General features: G+C 34.9%; 1 protein-coding gene across 1 annotated transcript in view; it reads left to right on the forward strand.

Annotated features, from left to right (window-relative positions):
• Window positions 1-8,752, forward strand: part of LOC121321564 (fidgetin-like) — a 53,951-nt gene extending 45,199 nt beyond the window's left edge. Inside the window, exon 2 of the mRNA XM_041260567.1 lies at window positions 4,839-8,752. Coding sequence (XP_041116501.1) covers window positions 4,847-7,072 — 2,226 coding nt within the window. The 5' untranslated portion in view covers window positions 4,839-4,846 and the 3' untranslated portion in view covers window positions 7,073-8,752. The remainder of the gene's footprint in view (window positions 1-4,838) is intronic.
• Window positions 8,753-18,958: the final 10,206 nt, after the last annotated feature.

Consider the following 18,958-nt stretch of genomic DNA (forward strand, 5'->3'; position numbering starts at 1 on the left):
ATTCAGCTCAGAGACCATGACAGCTACTATATATTTAAATAAGCTGTGCTGCTTTTGCCTTTCTTTTCATTGCAATGCTTAAAAAAAAAAAAAAAAAAAGTCTTTGACATCTTTTCTATTGGACAGGCGTAATGACTTGGAGGGAAACAATGTATGTTTGATAGTGAGAATATGTTTTATAAAAGTACATCAGTGGCAGTGAAATAGAATAACTTGCTCTTTTTAAAAATGGAAATAATTATCTGTGACAGCTGAATTAAATGTTCATTTTGCTTTACTTGTGTAGTAATGAGTGCCGTGCCTACCCTATGTTTAAACATGTCATCTGTGTGTGTTTCAATAAAATAATGAAGCAAAAAGGCATGACAGTGGTTAAAAATTACACACATACGATAAATTAACTGACCAACATTTATCTTATTGTAGTTAACCTAAAGCATTATGGTTTACCTTTTTATATGGTGTGAAAAGGCAATTTTAGCTTTTTTTTATTTTGTTTTTGGTTTACCGTGTTTTTTTGTTTTTTGTTTTTTTTTTAATTTTTAAAATTAAAATTTCCATTTTATTGTCAGACCTTGTGTGGGTAAGGATTGACACTGATAAAAGATACCAGAATGGTCAGGAAATTGTTGTAGGTTTCAATCATTGTGTGTATGCTTGGCCGGCAAACATTTAAATTTACACAAAAAAATCTTCTTTTCTTTGGCTTTTTTGAGGTGCTAATTGCTGGAATTTGAGCTAATGCCCTACAGCCAAATGGGGGGAAATATTGAACTAATGGGGCATTCAGTCATTCCAGATGGGAATGAGTAATCTCAGCTAAAAAAATAGAGAAATAAATAAGTGCGTACAGTGATTTATTGCATTGTAATCTTGAACAGTATTTTTTTTTTTAGTAGCAGTGGCAGTAGTAAAATTATTATTATTAGTCAGTAGTATTATGTGGCATGACCTGCTAGGGTGAGATTTAGCCTAGTTCATTAGGTCTTTTTTTGTTTGTTTGTCTTTAAAGGCTAACTTGCTGCTGACTGGTGTAGAGGGAGTTTTTTTTAATTATTTCCATAGCTGCCCCAACCCCCACTTGTGTCCCTGCTTCTCTCATTCTGTCTCTTCCTCTCCTCTCCCTCTCTCCCCCTATCCCTCATCCTCTCTCTCTCTCTGCCGACATGCCTCTATTTTTTTTTTCTTGCTGAAAGCTGAACTTTGCTCCCATGAGCAGGACCAGCACAACATAAGGAGTTAGTTTGTGGATTCTTTTACACAAGCAGGGAGGCCGTTTCAGAAGATTATGCAGTGCATTACAGGGCTGGAGAGGTTTACAGTGAAGGAAGTAATTGATTTTATAGTTCACACAAATCCATGAACGTTTGTCCACCAATGTAATGAACTAAATATTACATGAAGATCATTTTAAAAGCAGTGGAAGTTGTGCTCTAGTCGTTTGTTACAACAGAATTCCCTTACAGAATTCCCTTACAGAATTTATGCAAACAAAAAATAAGATTATTATTATTATTATTATTATTATTATTATTATTATTGTTGTTATTTTATGCTGTCATTCTTTTTTTCATTCTATTTTAAGATCAACTCAATCTTTTAAGTTATTTGAAACTGCTACAGTAAAAACATTTGATATACCTATTAAAGCCCTTTTCTACCCATCAGGCTATTTAATTGTAGAAGTGTCACTCTCCATCTACCATCTTTGTTTCTCTATTTGAAATGCCCATCTTGCCACAAGAAGAGGGACGGATCTCTTCAGATGCAGTTCTCTCCACAGCTGAATAATTTTGATTCACTTGTGCTTTATTTTAATTTTTTTCTTTTGTTTCCATTTCATTAAGCATTTGATATTCAGGGATTTGAACTGTACCTGTTAAAGTACACTTAGCCAGAAGCACCTCTGTGATTGTTCAAAGTGGCACTTTATGCAGATGAGATGGAGTAAAAAAAGAAATTTGCTGCAAATGTATTATAATTTACAGATGCGATATGTGAAAGCGTGAGTTAAAAGGAACGATCATTTGGCAGTGTTTTAAATTAAATAATTAAGATGTATCCAGGACTGAGTCACCTTTAACCAGACCAGTGCTGATTTTATTTTTAATCTTTTTAAAAATACTAGATTAAAAAAATAAATTGCACCTTTTGTCTTTGATAATATTAGGGCAAAACCTTTTTTAAAATGAATTCATTCAGTCTGCATAAGCTGAATACCATTCTGTAACTGGGGGCGTCAAAAAGCAAAAACCTCTGTAAGGCACACAGGAATTATTTGTTATTTTAAGGTTGTATTGCACAGGTTTTCAATGCATCAGTTAATTCTCAACAGTGTGTTTTGTTCTCTCCCAATCTACCATGTTTTGTCTTACTTCATTTACAGAATGTGGTAGGTAGTAATACATTTACTCTTTGATTTGAAAAATGTTCTATTTAACCATTTCATTGAAATGTCATTATTTTGATTAACTACATAACAGTAAAAACCTATGAAAATAGATAGTTTTATGAAAAATAGTTTATCCTTGAACCAAGTTGCAAATATTAGCACCAATAATGGCTGTTTACTTGTATCTGTGAAATATGCTTGCCATTGTATCCAACACAAAATAGCTATATTTTTAGATACCCATTTAAAATTCAATTCTTCATTAAACCGCATAACTTCCTTTACCAGCGTTTAGGCTCCAAGGATTTATTTTCTTCTCTAGCACTAGCATTTAAACAAAGAAAAGTGCTTCTAGTATAAGCTGTTCACAATATGGCTTATGAGAAAATTCACCTGCTTCAAGATATGCAATTATAGTAAAGAATGGACAGTTTTTAAACTCTTCGGTGGTTTGATTGGTCTCTTGAAAAAATAATAAATTCATGATTCGGAAAGACGGCATTCTGACAAGTGATTTGGTCTAATTACTATCATACCTGATGTCTTGTTGTCAAATAGTAAAACTAACAAAAGAGTAGTAGTGTGAAGAAGAGGATTTCAACACAAATGTTCTATTGTTCAGTTACATGTTTTCTTGCCTTGTGATATATATATAAACAATCCAAAAAATTGTCATTATTGCAGCGAATTTGGTCAGACATTAAAACTAGGCAGTCTTTTTTAAATTATTGCAATGCAAAGTATGCTGTGATATGTCTTCAAAAAATTATTTTGTATTATTAATTGATCAGCTTTTGTGATGTGGTTGGCATATAATTTATAGTGACGTTTTTCCTGTTCTGCGTTTCTTAATCATTAACTTGGAAGCTTGACAGGAGTGCCAGCCCTAGCATGATTTTCTTTGACTAAAACCTTGTAAATTAACACAATTAGCACAGCATCATCCTGCTAATTAGCTTTCCAGTGTCTGGTGCAGCAGTTTTGCAAACAGTGGGGAGGGTGTCAGATGGGAATCGACATGCCGCTCTGTTACCAAACAAACAGTATGTTGCAGTTTAGCCTAGCAAGGCTATTGCAGCCACACTTGATTCCCAGGCTGGGTTGTAAGATTCTAAAATGGTTTGCGGGGGGCGGGGGGGCACATCAGTAATGCAGAAGAAAGCCTGTGCCACAGGGGCTTCATTTTAGCTGGGGCATCTTTTATCACAGAAGCTATGCCAGAGGTAACTGGACTGCTTGTGAAAAATCGCTTTTGGTAATGTGATAGAGATTAAGTGGGCCTGTTGATACAGCTTCACCAACATCAGTAATGTGTTGTACAGGTAAGAGGTGGCAAGATGAAGCTTAAGCTTACATGGTCTCTCATTGTGTGTTTGTGGCTTAAAGAAAAATAACATTCTGGCATTATTTCACAACTGTGTTATGATGGTGTGTAACTTTAATAATCGCGTACAGAGATTTAGATGACAGTAGATGTAGCTACGAGTATTTGTAGAGAGTTTGGGATTAAACTGGATTGTCCCTTTTATACCCTGGAGGCTACAAAAAAAAAAAAAAGGCAGAAAGACAAGTACCGCTTGTTTTTCAGAGCCTCGACAACAGGATTAGCAGGCAGAAAGGAGCCCGTTGTAATTCATGCCGAGTTGTAGGTTTTGTGTGATGAAAGCGACAGAGCACTGCCTGGGAGATTGCTTTGCTGCACTCCACGAAGCAGATTTGAAACTGTCTCAGACCGCTTTAGATGAGAGTTGGATTATAGAGTGACCTGCAATGTCTGTGTCATATTGTTCTGTGCAGGGTGCATTATACTGTGCTAACTAGGTGTTGGTTTCCAAATCAGAGAGGTATCCTAGATGTGATCTGTCAGCTGTGTCTCATATTTTTATATGGGGGGGACGGGGGGGACAAAACTGACATGTAGAAAGGAAGAGCTGTTTAGGAAAAAAGCAGTAACCATTTCCATGTTATCTTTCTGTACCTTTTTTATGTTTTATTTTTCAATTTACATGTGCTGAAATTTATACAAAAATATTTTAGTATGTGTATATATGTGTATGTGTGTGTGTGTGTGTGTGTGTGTGTGTGTGTGTGTGTGTGTATATATATATATATATATATATATATATATATATATATATATATATATATATATATATATATATATATATTTATAAATATTTTAAAATTTAAAAACATTTAGATAAGTCTAGCTCTTGGTCGAGAACATATATATATATATATATATATATATATATATATATATATATATATATAGATATATATATATAGATATTTATATTTAAATTTTAAAAAAAATCTAATCTATTCAATCGAGAACTTGGTGTGTGTGTGTATATATATATCTATATCATATTTTTTTGTTTTTTTTTTTTTTTTCCCACAAAGTGTAATTATTGTTTTTGTCTTTTTTTCACTGAAATTGCAGGCTTGAAGATGCAGTGGACCCAGGAGCATGCACAGTGGGCAGAACAGCACTTTGACATCACCTCAACCACCCGCTCTCCAGCACACAAAGCAGAGGCATATAGGGGCCACTTGCAGCGTACCTATCAATATGCCTGGGCCAATGATGACATTTCTGCATTGACTGCCTCAAACCTTTTGAAAAAATATGCAGAGAAGTACTCTGGAATCTTAGAAGGTCCGAATGAAAGGGTCATACTGAGTACTTATTCTGAGGTAGCTCCAGGACTTGTAAATGGAAGTAAGAATGATAATGACTCCTGGCAGTCGCCTTTAAACTCAGAAGGGGTTTATTCTATGAACTGTGTTCCTGATGTTATTACTGCAAGTAAAACTGGGGTGACAACCACCCTACCTCCAGCAGATGTATCTGCCAGCATTGGCAGCTCTCCTGGGGTAGCCAGCAACCTGACGGAGCCCAGCTATTCCAGCAGCACCTGCGGAAGCCACACTGTAGCCAGTCTTCATTCTGGACTCCCGCCTCAGGAGTATGCTGCAGGTTACAACGGCTCTTACCTACATTCAAACTACAGTGGTCAGACAGCATCTGCACTTCCATCACCTTTGCACAGCTCTGGGCTTTTGCAGCCACCACCTCCGCCCCCTCCTCCAACCCTGGTGCCAGGCTACAATACTGGCTCCCCTAACCTCTCCAGCTACAATTACACTTCTGCTGGCTACCCTCCACAGACCTCTGTTGGCCCTGGTTATAGTCCTGGAGGGGCCCCTCCACCTTCTGCTTATCTGCCATCGGGTATCCCTGCCCCAACTCCCCTCCCTCCTCCCACTGTTCCAGGTTACACCTATCAGACCCACAGCCTTGGGCCAATTGTACCAACACCTCTAAATAGCAGTTCAGCAAATTCTCTGAAAAGAAAAGCTTTTTATATGACCGCGCAAGGAGAAATGGACTCCAGTTATGGAAATTTCAACTACACCCAACAACGTTCAACTCAAAGCCCTTTGTACAGAATGCCCGACAACAGCATTTCAAACACAAGCAGGGGGAATGGATTTGACAGAGGTGCTGACACGTCATCTTTAGCATTTAAGCCTACAAAGCAGCTGATGTCCTCAGATCAGCAACGGAAATTTAGCAGCCAGTCTAGCAGGGCGCTGACCCCTCCATCCTATAGTTCTGCAAAAAACTCCTTGGGAGGGTCGCGGTCGAGTGAGCAGTTTGGAAAATTTGCATCAATGAGTGAGCATAGCGATGAGCACAGACAACATCTTTCCCACCCAGTGCAAGGACCGGGAATCCGCACAGCTACCTCATCCACCCGCTCTGCAGACGAGCAACTGAAGAACACCGACCCGCACCTTGTTGAACTTGTGACCAATGAGATCATCAACCAGGGACCTCCTGTGGACTGGAATGACATTGCTGGACTGGATCTGCCCAAGGCCATTGTAAAGGAGGAGGTTTTGTGGCCTATGCTGAGGCCTGATGTTTTTAGTGGACTCTCTGCTTTACCTCGGAGCATTCTTTTATTTGGGCCTCAGGGAACGGGCAAAACGTTATTGGGCAGATGCATAGCCAGTCAGTTGGGTGCTGCTTTTTTTCGAATCAGCGGCTCAGCCCTGGTAACCAAATGGTCAGGAGAAGGTGAGAAGATTGTTCATGCCTCTTTTCTTTTAGCACGATGTCGTCAACCTTCTGTGATTTTCATCAGCGAAATTGACATGCTGCTTTCATCACAGTTGAGTGAGGAAAGCCCAGTGAACAGAATTAAAACTGAGTTCCTCATGCAGTTAGACAGTGTTCTAACCTCTTCTGAGGACCAAATTGTGATCATCTGCTCCACAAGTAAACCCGAGGAAATAGATGAATCGGTGAGAAGATATTTCATAAAACGACTTCTCATCCCATTACCAGACAACACAGCAAGGCACCAGATAATCATTCAGCTGCTCTCACAGCACAACTATTGCCTCAACGACAAAGAGATTGCACTGCTTGTTCAGCGAACAGAGGGCCTCTCTGGACTCGGTGTTGCCCGGTTGTGTCACGAAGCAGCGGTAGGCCCTCTCCATGCCATGCAGGGCACTGACCTTTCAGCCATTATGCCTGGCCAGTTGAGGCCAGTAACTTACCAAGACTTTGAAAATGTTTTTTGCAAGATTCAGCCTAGCACATCACAGAAAGAACTTGACATGTACATTGAGTGGAACAAAATGTTTGGTTGTAGCCAATGAAAAGAAATCAAGCAAATCTGGCCAAACAAACCTGCCACATGGGGTTTTGCATTAACGGTACAGCTGGAAAGGGGCTGTAAGGACATTGGTGACCCTGGCACCTTAATGCGTCAGAATAGACTGCAATGAGAAGCATTAAACAAGAGCTGTTGATCTGTAAGCAACACATTCGGAAAGCTTATGTTGATGCTTGATTCTGTTGAAGCCAGGCATCGCTTACAGAGGTGCAATTGGGTTGACTTCAAGGGGCCACAAACCCTGTGTGTGTTTATATCATTCTGCTGTTCTTGAGATTAAGTTGCTATCAAGTGCCTGAAGTGGTGCTTTATTTTTTGTTTGCCTCACAATCTACATTGGTGGCATGTGCTAATATAAAGAGCTTTAACTTCAAACATTATGGGACTAAACGAGAGAAATAAGCTGTTGTAATAGGAGACAGTGTCGAATTTTTGCCATTATGAGAGCAACAGTATTCCTCAATCATGCCTGTTCTGCAGTATCAGCTGAGAACTTAAAACAAATAACGATAATGAAAAAATAGGATATTTGTAATCTGGACCTTAAATTCCATAGTTCATTTCTTTTAATGTTCTGTCTGCAAAAACTCAGGAAAGTGATTGTGATTTGTACAGTACCTCAAGAATGTGTTGAAAGCACTATGTACTGCTGAGAGTTCTAGGCTAGGCTAGGCTTCTGTTTTACTTTATATAAATGTATGTTTACCTCAACACCTGAAAAATGGCAAGGAGATGACTATGAATGTATGAAGATATATTCTGAAGTGATGGGACAGAGTCAGTTGTATGGTGTTTTTTTTTTTGTTTGTTTTGTTTTGTTGTTTTTTTTTTTTGCTAGTGTTAAATGACAAATGTCTCAATATAGTGTGTAAATCAATTTTTGAAGCCATTTATTTCCTGCTTCATTTTGTGAACTGTAATGTACTGTGGATAAAGACAATAACATGCTTTATGGTTGCCTTTATCCACAGTACATGGAGGGTAAAACATTTTTAGGGCAAGTTATAACAAGTGAAAAAAAAAAATAATAACCAAACAAAAACAATGTAATTGTTGATCGTTTTAATGTTGGTGGTTACTGTTGTAGCTTCTAGGTCACTTGATTTAGGGAAGTGAATAGGGATGTGTGGAGGTCAAACGTGGGAATAAAAACATAGGCAGACACCTTTCAGTAGCCAGTTACAAGTACAGTATACTCTTCTTGAAGGGGGTACAAAAATGCTCTTGCTGTTTTTAAACTATCTGATTCCATTCTGCTGCTGTCATTTGTCATAAGTATAATGATCCTGAAGGATGATATATGATCCCTGCTTTCTGTTCTACCTCAGTTTATTAAAGTTCTCTCTGAAAGCAGATTATTTGAGGATTGCTAAACGTCAGATACTCTTTGGTATGCTAACTTGCAGAACTATTTTCTTTTAAACTGTATTTTACCACAGAGTGAGTTTTAAGGCCCCTCACGCAGGCACGTACACATACATATGTATTTCACTGACACAAATTCTGTGGAGTCTTCCTTCTGGAAAGACTGTTAGCTGGAATGTGTGGCATTTTCCTCACCTCCCTCCTAGTCTTTTTTTATCTTTTTAATGCTTTATGTGCAGGTCTTTTCATGACAGTTGACTGATGTTTGGCAATGTCTCTGAACAGGAGCATTGTATGGCACCCCAGTCACAGTCTGCAACTGCATGAGAAGAAAAGTATTGCTTTTGAATGTATTTTAGTTTATTATTATTATTATTATTATTATTATTATTATTATTATTATTATTATTATTATTAAAAACAGTATCATAACTGTTCTTAAGCACTAGTATTGTGGTATGATAGTGTTGTCATGAAATCCTGAAAAATATAAAGAGCATTATATTATATGTGCACTGAGAAAGTTTGTTTTTATTCCTCCAAGTTATGTCTTTCCTTCTAGCTACAGTAATAGGTGTCATGGTATTGCTTCATTGCTATTTTTCTTTCCTTATGTCATGTCTCATTTTTATCGGTCTCTAAGCAAACATTGGAATTAAACTGCAGTAGAATTCAGCAACAATTGGCTTGACCAATTCAGCAGTATTCAAAGTAGGGGAGTACTAGTTTCAGCAAAGGCGTAAACAATATAATCAATATTGTGACATCCCTATTATCTAAAGTGTAATCTGTGTCTGATAACTTTGTTGCAATGTGCTGACCTATCAGCTGCCATTTATTTAGCCATTAACATCATCTACCATTTATGTTGTGCTTAATTTAAAAAAAAAAGTGTAAACCTACAGATTGCCACTAAAACTACAGGACAACTACTTTATATAATGAAGTACACCCTAATAATATATTGTTTTTAGTGCATACCTTGTGTGTGTATTTTAATCACATCACATTAAGGTTTGTGTACATTGTCCTGATCACCTTCACATTACTATAACACAGTATCATACAGCAGGTTATCTGTTAATGAACAATTTCCTGAATGCCAGCTAAAACCTGGCTTATCTGATTTTAATTTTCATGTCAATCACCCTCTTAGCCATCTGTACATTTATTAAAATGTTGCTGATCCAGTATTAAGTGGGAATTGCACATTAATTGTCTTGTTTTACTGAATGCAATAATGAACCCACATAGTTTGTGTTCTAAATTACCTAAAACTAAAACAAAAACTATTCAGCCACATAAAATGCTTTGCTGCCAAATATTTGAAATATTTAAAACGGTAACTATACTAATTGAAAAGCTAACTGAATTCGACTGCTTAATGGAATGTGAAGGCAGTTTACATAAAGGATGTTTACTTCTTAAACAGACTGTTTACCTATTTTGGCAGTTCACAGTCCTGTCAAATGTAAAGAGATAGAGTTGAATGTTTTACTCTGCACTGAGGCCAAATAACTATGCAGGCAAACAAGGAATGTAGCCTACGTTAGGTAAATTGTTAGTTACTTGGACAATATCTCCCCCAGATTAAGTATAAAACAGTATAGTGCTAGATGCTAAAAATGTCAGAAGAGAAAATAGACCAAGAAGTCAGCACAGGGTCAGCATTGCCGCAGAGCTGCGAGAGACTAGAATTCAGCTTATAGAATGTTAATATTTATCGACAAATATATATATATATATATATATATATATATATATATATATATATATATATATATATATATATATATATATATATATATATATATATATATATAATAGTAGATTCCAACTTCGGTAAGTAAGCAAGAGTAAAGCAACTGTGAATTTCGTGACACTTAAATAAAGGTCTGGATTTTATTTCACAGAAGCAAAAATACATTTTGTTTTCTTTTGTGTAAAAACAACTAAGAATTGTTGTTGTTAATATATTATTATTATTAATAAATTATTATTATTATTATTATTATTATTATTATTATTATTATTATTATCTGTTTTATAATCAAGCATTGTTCCTTATAACCATTCTACCTCATTGCTACATATTGTACGTGTAGTATTTCATTTTGTCTTTTTTTTTAATGTCATGCATTTGTAAAAAAAATTTAAAAATTTAAAAAAATAATTGCTCTAACAGTCTACCTCAGAAAGACTGTCTTTACGCTGAACAGTATTAACAACAGAGATAAGTGTAGATAATGCACACATTTACTTGGGGTATTGACTGACTTATAATTATACTCACAATACTATATTTGTGCAATGGCGGACTGTATAGGTCTTTTCCAAGGTCTAATGCGTGTTAGCTTCATCCTTTGAGAATTGTTATAGTACTACTAGTATCAGTGTGTCTATTGCGATATTCTTCAAGTCATTTTAAATGTATTTGCTTGTATACTGAGGTACAAAACATTAATTAAAGATGTTTTCTTAAACCTTAATTTGTGCACTTGTTTTGTATCTACATATAGTTTATTCTATACAAAACACACAGAATTAATGTCTTTCCTTTAGCGATCTTTCCCATTGTGTGTGCCTATACAAAATATAACCCTTTTCTCTTTTGATAAGGTTATGCAGATAATTAAAACCCAAGTAAATACTATTGAAGATAGTTGTCAATCTAGCATCATTGAATATTCTGATATTGTTTTTGAAGTTCATACTAATTACAAACAAAAGTTAATGAGACCTGTACAATATTTATTAAGAAATATTTCTAAAAGACCTATACAGTGCACATGCATATTTCCTTTATCTTATGGGGCTGTGTATTTTGCCATTACAAAATAATTTTTGTTGTACATTTATTTTACATTTGCTGAAACTAAATATGTTCTTATTACACTCATTAAAAATGTAACAATCCATATCTCTCGGAAGAAAACAAACGTCAAATGATGAAAGCTTAAATTATCCATCACTCGCATAATGGATTTACATAATTTGTGGCTAATATTAATGGAAATGAGACATTTCTGCTTAGATTTTTTTCTTCATTATTTTGATGGTATCATTATATGGTTGATCGTCTGTGTGTAGGAAGCTGCTGTACAATTAACGTGGAGATCTGAACTTGTTGCAATGCATTTGTCCTCAATGCAGTTTCAACTGTAATTTGTTGCATTTCTTGGATGTAGGTACTGTAGTGTTAAAAAAAAAAAAAAAAAGAAAAGAAAAAAAATCTGTGCAAACATTATGATATGTTGACATAGATTTTCTTCATTTCTTGACTACTTTTATTTGAGTGAATTTTCAGAAATAATACCTGGTCTAAGCAGCAACCATTAAAAAAAAATGTGGATAAATGGTGATATTTTTATGACAAGTTTTCTGTGTTAAGATTTGTTGTATATGGCAATGCTACTAAACATGGAGGAAGAAAAAGAACAAGGGTACCTCAAATAAACATTCTGAAATAAAACAAAATGTCACAGCTTTCTTAGCATATGCACTGCCTCTAAATGGTTTACAATCTATTGTATTTCATTTAGGACTACGCATAGTTTTCCTTTAATATCTGCATGTTTTTTAAACATGGGTGTGAGGCAGCATGTCAATTTGTAATCATGTGTTTTCAGCTTTATAGACCTTAAGTTTGATTTAACACCAGTCAGTTACTCCCTTTTCATATAAACTTCTGAATGCTCTTGCAGTGACTGATTTTGGGTTCATTAAAATGCAATTAATTAATGATGGGATGCTGCTTGCAGTTTTCCTTCACTTGTCAGCCTTAGTGAGTCATGGTTGCTAAGCCAACATACTCTCTTTGCAGACACTTGCACCTATTGATGCATTTTCCAGTCTCTAATCACAAAATAATGGATATGGTTAAATGTATTTTGTCTTAACAATTAACACATTTAGTGTATCGGTTAAAATTGTCATCAGTACAATTCTTGATTTATTTATCATTTACTTAACTAATATTATTTACTTAACATAATATTATTTTGGTATCTTGGCCATTTGTAAACATACCAGCAATATCCACCTTCCACCTGTTTACATTGTGGAATTATTTGAGAGGACTTCACTATGAAGCATCAAAACTTTTTTTTTTTTTTTTTTTTTTTTGCGCCACATTGAGTATTCTAGTTTCCACCAGCCATTTTCATTATGGTCTATGATCAACATTGGAACAAGGCATCTGCATATATATGTTGTAAATTTGATGAGGAATGCGTGGAAACAAACAGAATTGCAGTTACACATTCTAATGGAATTTCTTAATGTTTTAATATAATTTTCAAAATACCGAAAACAAACTATAGTGAAAGGTGCCAGTCAAGGTTGCCAGTCACCATGAATTGTAGAAATGTAGCAGTCCATACAGGCAAGGTGGTCATCTTCCCCTTTTTACAACAAATCTGAATTCAAGTGCAATCCTGGATTTGTGATTTTAATTCAAAACTAGGAAAGTACTTGTGTTTAGTGTATTATGTAAGCATGTTTAGTACTGATGAACATGTAACTATCCTTAAAGCAAGTTCTACTCTGATTCAAATTGCAATTATCTAAAAAAGGCAACCTTGCATTGTCATTTATGGTATACCAAAGTAAACTTTTACAGTGGATGTAACAAAGTGGTAAATATGTGATTGTATGGCAATACTGGGAAAGATAAGTGCAAGAGAAGTGCCCTGCTACCTTCTCTGGTAATGCCATTTATCTTAAATCTGCATGTCCCTTTCCACTGACCCACAAAATCCTCCAGATCCTCTTTTATTTGAAGCATCCCCTTCACGACGAAGCACCATACCGCTTTGGTGCTGGTATAATACAATTACTTTTCTTCTTGGAGGCCAACTCTTTAGATGAGTCTTCTTTAGATGAATCAGGTAGAATGATTGTTGTTGCCATTAAGTTTAGCACCAACGAGTCAATTGGAAAAGTGACAGTTGAGCTCAGAGACTTGTCTAATCGCACACTCCCATTTCAAAGCAGCAGCAACAACACAGTAATGTATTTGTGTTTCAACTGTACGCTAGCAGTATTTTAATTGTATTCAACGATTTGAATTAAACAAAGCATAATTGTGCAGTTTCAGTGCAGTTGCTGTTTCAATCATTTACAAATAAATTACATTAAATGAGAAAAAAAAAAAAAAATGTTACAAAACGGTACACAAAAAGAGGACCAGAGATTAAAAAATATTAATAAATCATGTATTTGATAAAGCGGCAACTAGTCAATTATTTTTACCTTGCGTATTGGACTCTGGTGAGTAAGTAGTCTTTCTACTGTACAAAAAGCTAACAAAGTAGATAATATTATTATTACCTGTAACTAAAATAATTTCCCACTGAAAAACTTAGTGAATGTCTATATAGCACATTATAATTGTTTTAAACAATATCAATTCACACCAGTTATGACTTAAAAAAAATATTTTTATACCCTGTGTAATTCAATAAATACATAGGTAAATAAACAAACAGTATAGAAAAATGTAAAGTAAAAAGGCAAAGGCTTTAATAGTAAAAAAAAAAAAAAAAAAAGAAAAATCATGCATCTGAATAATAGTACAGTATATCCAATACACACACATAAATAAATGTAATCTATATGCATCTGTTTTAATGCAGATCTTTTTTGTAAGCTAGGCTATGTGAAAAGTTTTCTGTAAGGAAAAAAAAATGAGATAAGGGGATCTAAAGTTATGTTAAACAAATTGCATTCAAGTTATTAGTGGCTATTTTGTAAATATCAAAGATCCACTTGTTCCAGTGCTTGGAGCTCCATTTGCATTCTGATGAAATTCAAGTGGATGGCTGTGAACTATGGGGTTATCTCTAGTGGTGCAGCGATGAGCTGCAGAATCAGACAGTTGTGTGTCTGACCGGCTTGAGAGTCTGAGCCACGAACCTTTTTCTATTCACTTTCTTCACAACAATTAAAATATGCAAAGTGATAATTTTCCTTAAGTAGCCTTAAATGTGCGATCTATTTAAATGTGAGGAAAATTGCCTAAAGCTTGCGGCAGGAGAAAAAAAGAATAAATTATGCAAATAACAAAAAGGACTCCACCACTTGAAAGCCTAATTTTTCTGTAATAAGCATACTGTTTCATTTAATTTTTTGCCTCTTATTAAAAGTGACAGTTCCTTTGCACTGTATGATGGCTATATCTGACACAAGCCCAGGAAATGACTACTAGACTAAATGCTAAAGCATTTTGCTAGCTTTTAGATGATAGTTACATTCGCAAAGTAATTATGCACTGGAGAGTCCAGAAATAAGGTTTAATTACACAGTAATCGCTTCTGATGGACACAGCAGAAGTGTGAATACAGCCAGACTGCAATCCATCAATGACAAACCCCTAGCCACTTTTAATTCTTCCTCATTTGCATCCTAACCTCAGCACCAAGTTGCACAAATGCTGTTAAATGTTAATAGGAGCTGTCTCTCCGCTCAAAATGAATGCTTAAGCCATTTCACTTTTTTTTTTTTTTTTTTTTTTTTTTTTTTCCTTTCCTCTCAGACCTTCATAACTAGCTCCTCTCCTGGAGCAGGCATTAGACAGAGAACACAGTACATGGTCACTGTTGTGCTAATTGGGAGCAACACTTAAAGTTTTATCTCTCAAGCGCTAATAATGTTCTGTGCTGACAAACCGCTGCATAAGTAATGCATTCTGAGGAGAAAAGAAAACATGCCTGGAATAAAAAATGCAGCCCACGCTGTTGTTTGGAAACTTGCTGTTTGATTGGGCCCGATACTCATATTTAATCCATTTCCTCTGGGCCTTAGGACACAATTACATCTTCATTAATTGAAAACAGCAGCTAGCTATAGGTGTCCAGCAAACCCACCTATTATGTTTCTTTTTAAAGCTGTGCTGAGCTGATGATGCCCAGGGCTTCTCAGTACCAGTGTCCAGCAAACCATATATTAAAAATAACTGTTCATGTTTATGTCAACTGCATAAGTCCATTGTGCAGGATTCCCTGGATGATTGGATGTACTGGTAGGAGTAATTTATATCTGGTTAGTTTTGAGACTTTAATTGTTTTTAAAGTCGAAAATGTTCAATGTTCATTTTTTTGGCCAAGCAAAACTGTGTGCTACAGCTTCCGATTCCCTTGCCATAGCTGTCTGTTTTGCAGGGCATATAGACTGGCATGATAATTTGTTGGCAATCCTGTCTGGTTTACAGTAGCTGCTGTCTCTCTCAGTAATGACAAAAAAGGATCATCTTCTTGTTTGGGGATTTAGTGTTATCAACACTTTTCTGCACTCTATGCTTAGACCTTTATCACTTCAGGAGCTGTTGATAAGGTGAAGAACACTACAGAAAATGTTCATTAATGTCAATGTGTCTTTTGGATATTTGGTTCAAAATTGAGGTCCTGCAAAAGATGTATCAATCAAAAAAAAAAAATTATATAAATTTTGATATAAGATTTAGTTGGGATACAGGAAATTATTTATGATACTATTGCTTGTAGTTTGAGTACAAATGAAAATATATGTATTACGCATCATCATTTGTCTCATTACTGCAAAATACACATATACATTTTATTTTAAACACATCTTTAAGCTATTTATAGAAGTAGTATGTAGAATATATTACAAAAAGAAAACCTATTGAATGACCTGTTCAAAACAACTGGTTGGTGATAATTTGTGACATAAATTTTCTACACCTTTTAAAAATGTATTCACAAGAGTATGAAGGGCATCTGCAGTCTCTATTAATTTCTATTTATTGAAAGGAGAAAATTCCATGTAAATTATACAAAACTAAAAATCAGGCTGCTTTAGAGAGCTTAAAGGGCCATGAGTAGCAGTACTTAAATTGTTTGGTTCAAGTTTTGTAAAATCTTTGGCTTTTTTAATCTTGAAAAAATAGGCGTTAATTAAAGACAAAGTCCCTGCCCCTGTGTGTATTTTGTGTTGTATGTTGTGTGTTAATGTTGGTGTATAGTCATTGGTACACGGATATAAACGAGTCTGTGTAACACAAGTGTTTAAAATGTATATTTGTATTTAGGCACGGCACAGCACTTCACGTGCAAGTAAAAAGTAATAATATATGAGCACAGGGAATTGCACTTTATTAATTCACGTGCAGTTGTACCGCTACTTCAATTGAATGATTGATTAGCAATCGAGTCTCAGTACAGCGGCATAAAAGATACATGTTTTCACTCACTCGGGGTTGTGTGTTCGGTGAGAGGAGAATGGGATTGGAGACGGAGGTAATAATAATAAGAAACAGTAGTTAAGAAATAGAAGCTCACTGTTTGTCTGTGTAGTCTGTTTTGTTTGTCTCTTTTGTTTAGGCGACTGTGCCATGTTCTGGGTTTTTGTTTGTTACAACCTTTTTATTTACTGTTCTGTTCATTCATTAAATGCTGAATGAAACCATTCGCTCAGCTCCACCAAACTCCACCTCTCTGTCGTTTATTTTCTGGTTCCTGTTTCTGGTTTGACGTCTCCCACTCCGACCATCTTTGTGACACTAGGGTAAACTCTTTGAAAAGCATTTAAAATATGTATTTCCATTTCACAAAAAAATCACCCTTCAATTTTGGCAAACTATCCAAAAATGTATTACATTATTTTTTCATCTAAAGCATATATATATATATATATATATATATATATATATATATATATATATATATATATATATATATATATATATATATATATACATATACATATATATATATATACTATCAAATAAGTTGATATCATTTTTATAGCTCAAAACCAATACCATTAGGGAAAGGAAGTAAGAAATATAGCGCCTTAAAACATTGTGTTCTAGTTTTCTGCTTTTGTTTATAAACCGCTGAAGGTTTTTAAATAACAGCAGAGGCTCAGTGGAGACAGTATTCAAACCAACAATTAACAAAGAACAAAAAGGCATCTTCCACATTAGAAATACATCAAAAGCAGACATGAAGGACACAATACAAGGACTAAGTAAAATTTTTCCTGACTGCATAATGGTTTAAAACTCATCTAGTGGTGTATGAGATTTATTCAGTGATCATTCACTACAGCATTTGCTAAGCTATAGTGTCTGCCTTTCGGTTTGCCATTTAATGTTTGGCTTCCACTGTATTTTCACAATGTTTTTAGCATTCTTATATTTTGTATTGCATGAAAGTGTCTTCTCAGTGCTGTATCTAGCATCGAGGAAGTGAAGTAATTTGATAGTAAAAACATTCCCAGAAATCTGCAAAAGCTTTTAAACTGTTAGACTGTTAAAGATAAACAGGAAAAGGATCTCCTTTCAAATCAACATTAACCTTTTCTTTCCTGGATTCCATTTTAAACCTCATGGGACCCTTTTAATTGTGCAGCACACTTCCTCTCTAACTAAAGGCACACACATCAACACTAAGGCAGTCTGATTTTTAAACACAAGTTGCCAACTTGAAATATACACCTAATCTGCATTCCACACATAAATACTTTATCTAGTGTACTGATAGTATTTTGTGTTTATATTTTCAATACGGAAATGCGTACATGTGCAGTAACTATTTTGTTGCAAACATTGATTCACAATCGTAACACGAGTCATTGAGCACAGATATCACCGTGTAACAATTTTTTTTTTTTTTTTGTTCCTGGGTAGTAAGTGTTATTTCCTGATTGCTTATGCCTCAAAAGTATAGAAAATGGTTATTATTCCCCACAAACTTTTGTGACCAGGACAGTGATATTTCAAAATATCACTATTTCCAATGGGAAAACGGGCAAATGTGTGTCTTTTCGTTCACATAAAGTCAGAAAAAAACAACATATGAATTGTTCCAAATTAACATGTATTTATACTAAAGTAATACAAAAATAACTACAAAAGATTTAGAAGTGAGTAGTTTTTCGAGATTTACGATTATACTGTAAATACAGTATAATACACTTCTAAATCTTTCATAGGAAGTAACCCTCACTACCCAGGAACAAAAATTGTGTTACATAGTGTATTCAAACAATAGATGTCAGTCCTATTTAGTTTTTATTTTTTGTGCAAAAACCGCTGATCAAATATTATTTGAGTTTTAATGGATTTGGAAATTATTATTCATTGCCATGATTCCAATTTACATATCTGTTAATTACAGTACATGTAATATGTTTTTTTATTTTTTTTTAAAGAATGCTCTGCATATTAGAAAAAATATGTCTGTTAAATACTGAACTTTTGCAAAGATAATTAACTGGAAAGAATTGTAAGTTATCTGCATCACATTTTTCAGAAAAAAAAAACATTTTTATTAAGTTCTTCATTGAAACATCATTGAAAAGTTGGAGCTTTGGTGCTTAATGCAATAACTTTAAATGTGTTTCATACAGCTGGAACAGAGCCTGACTCAGTGTGGCCCAGGCGAAGGTACGCAAACAAAAGAACATCACATGACTGTGTTATACAATCTCTGATCTCCACTGGTAGAAGTCTGTTTGATTTGCTGTCACTATCCCCCTG

Source organism: Polyodon spathula, chromosome 10 (assembly GCF_017654505.1).
Source record: "Polyodon spathula isolate WHYD16114869_AA chromosome 10, ASM1765450v1, whole genome shotgun sequence".
NCBI lineage: Eukaryota > Metazoa > Chordata > Actinopteri > Acipenseriformes > Polyodontidae > Polyodon > Polyodon spathula.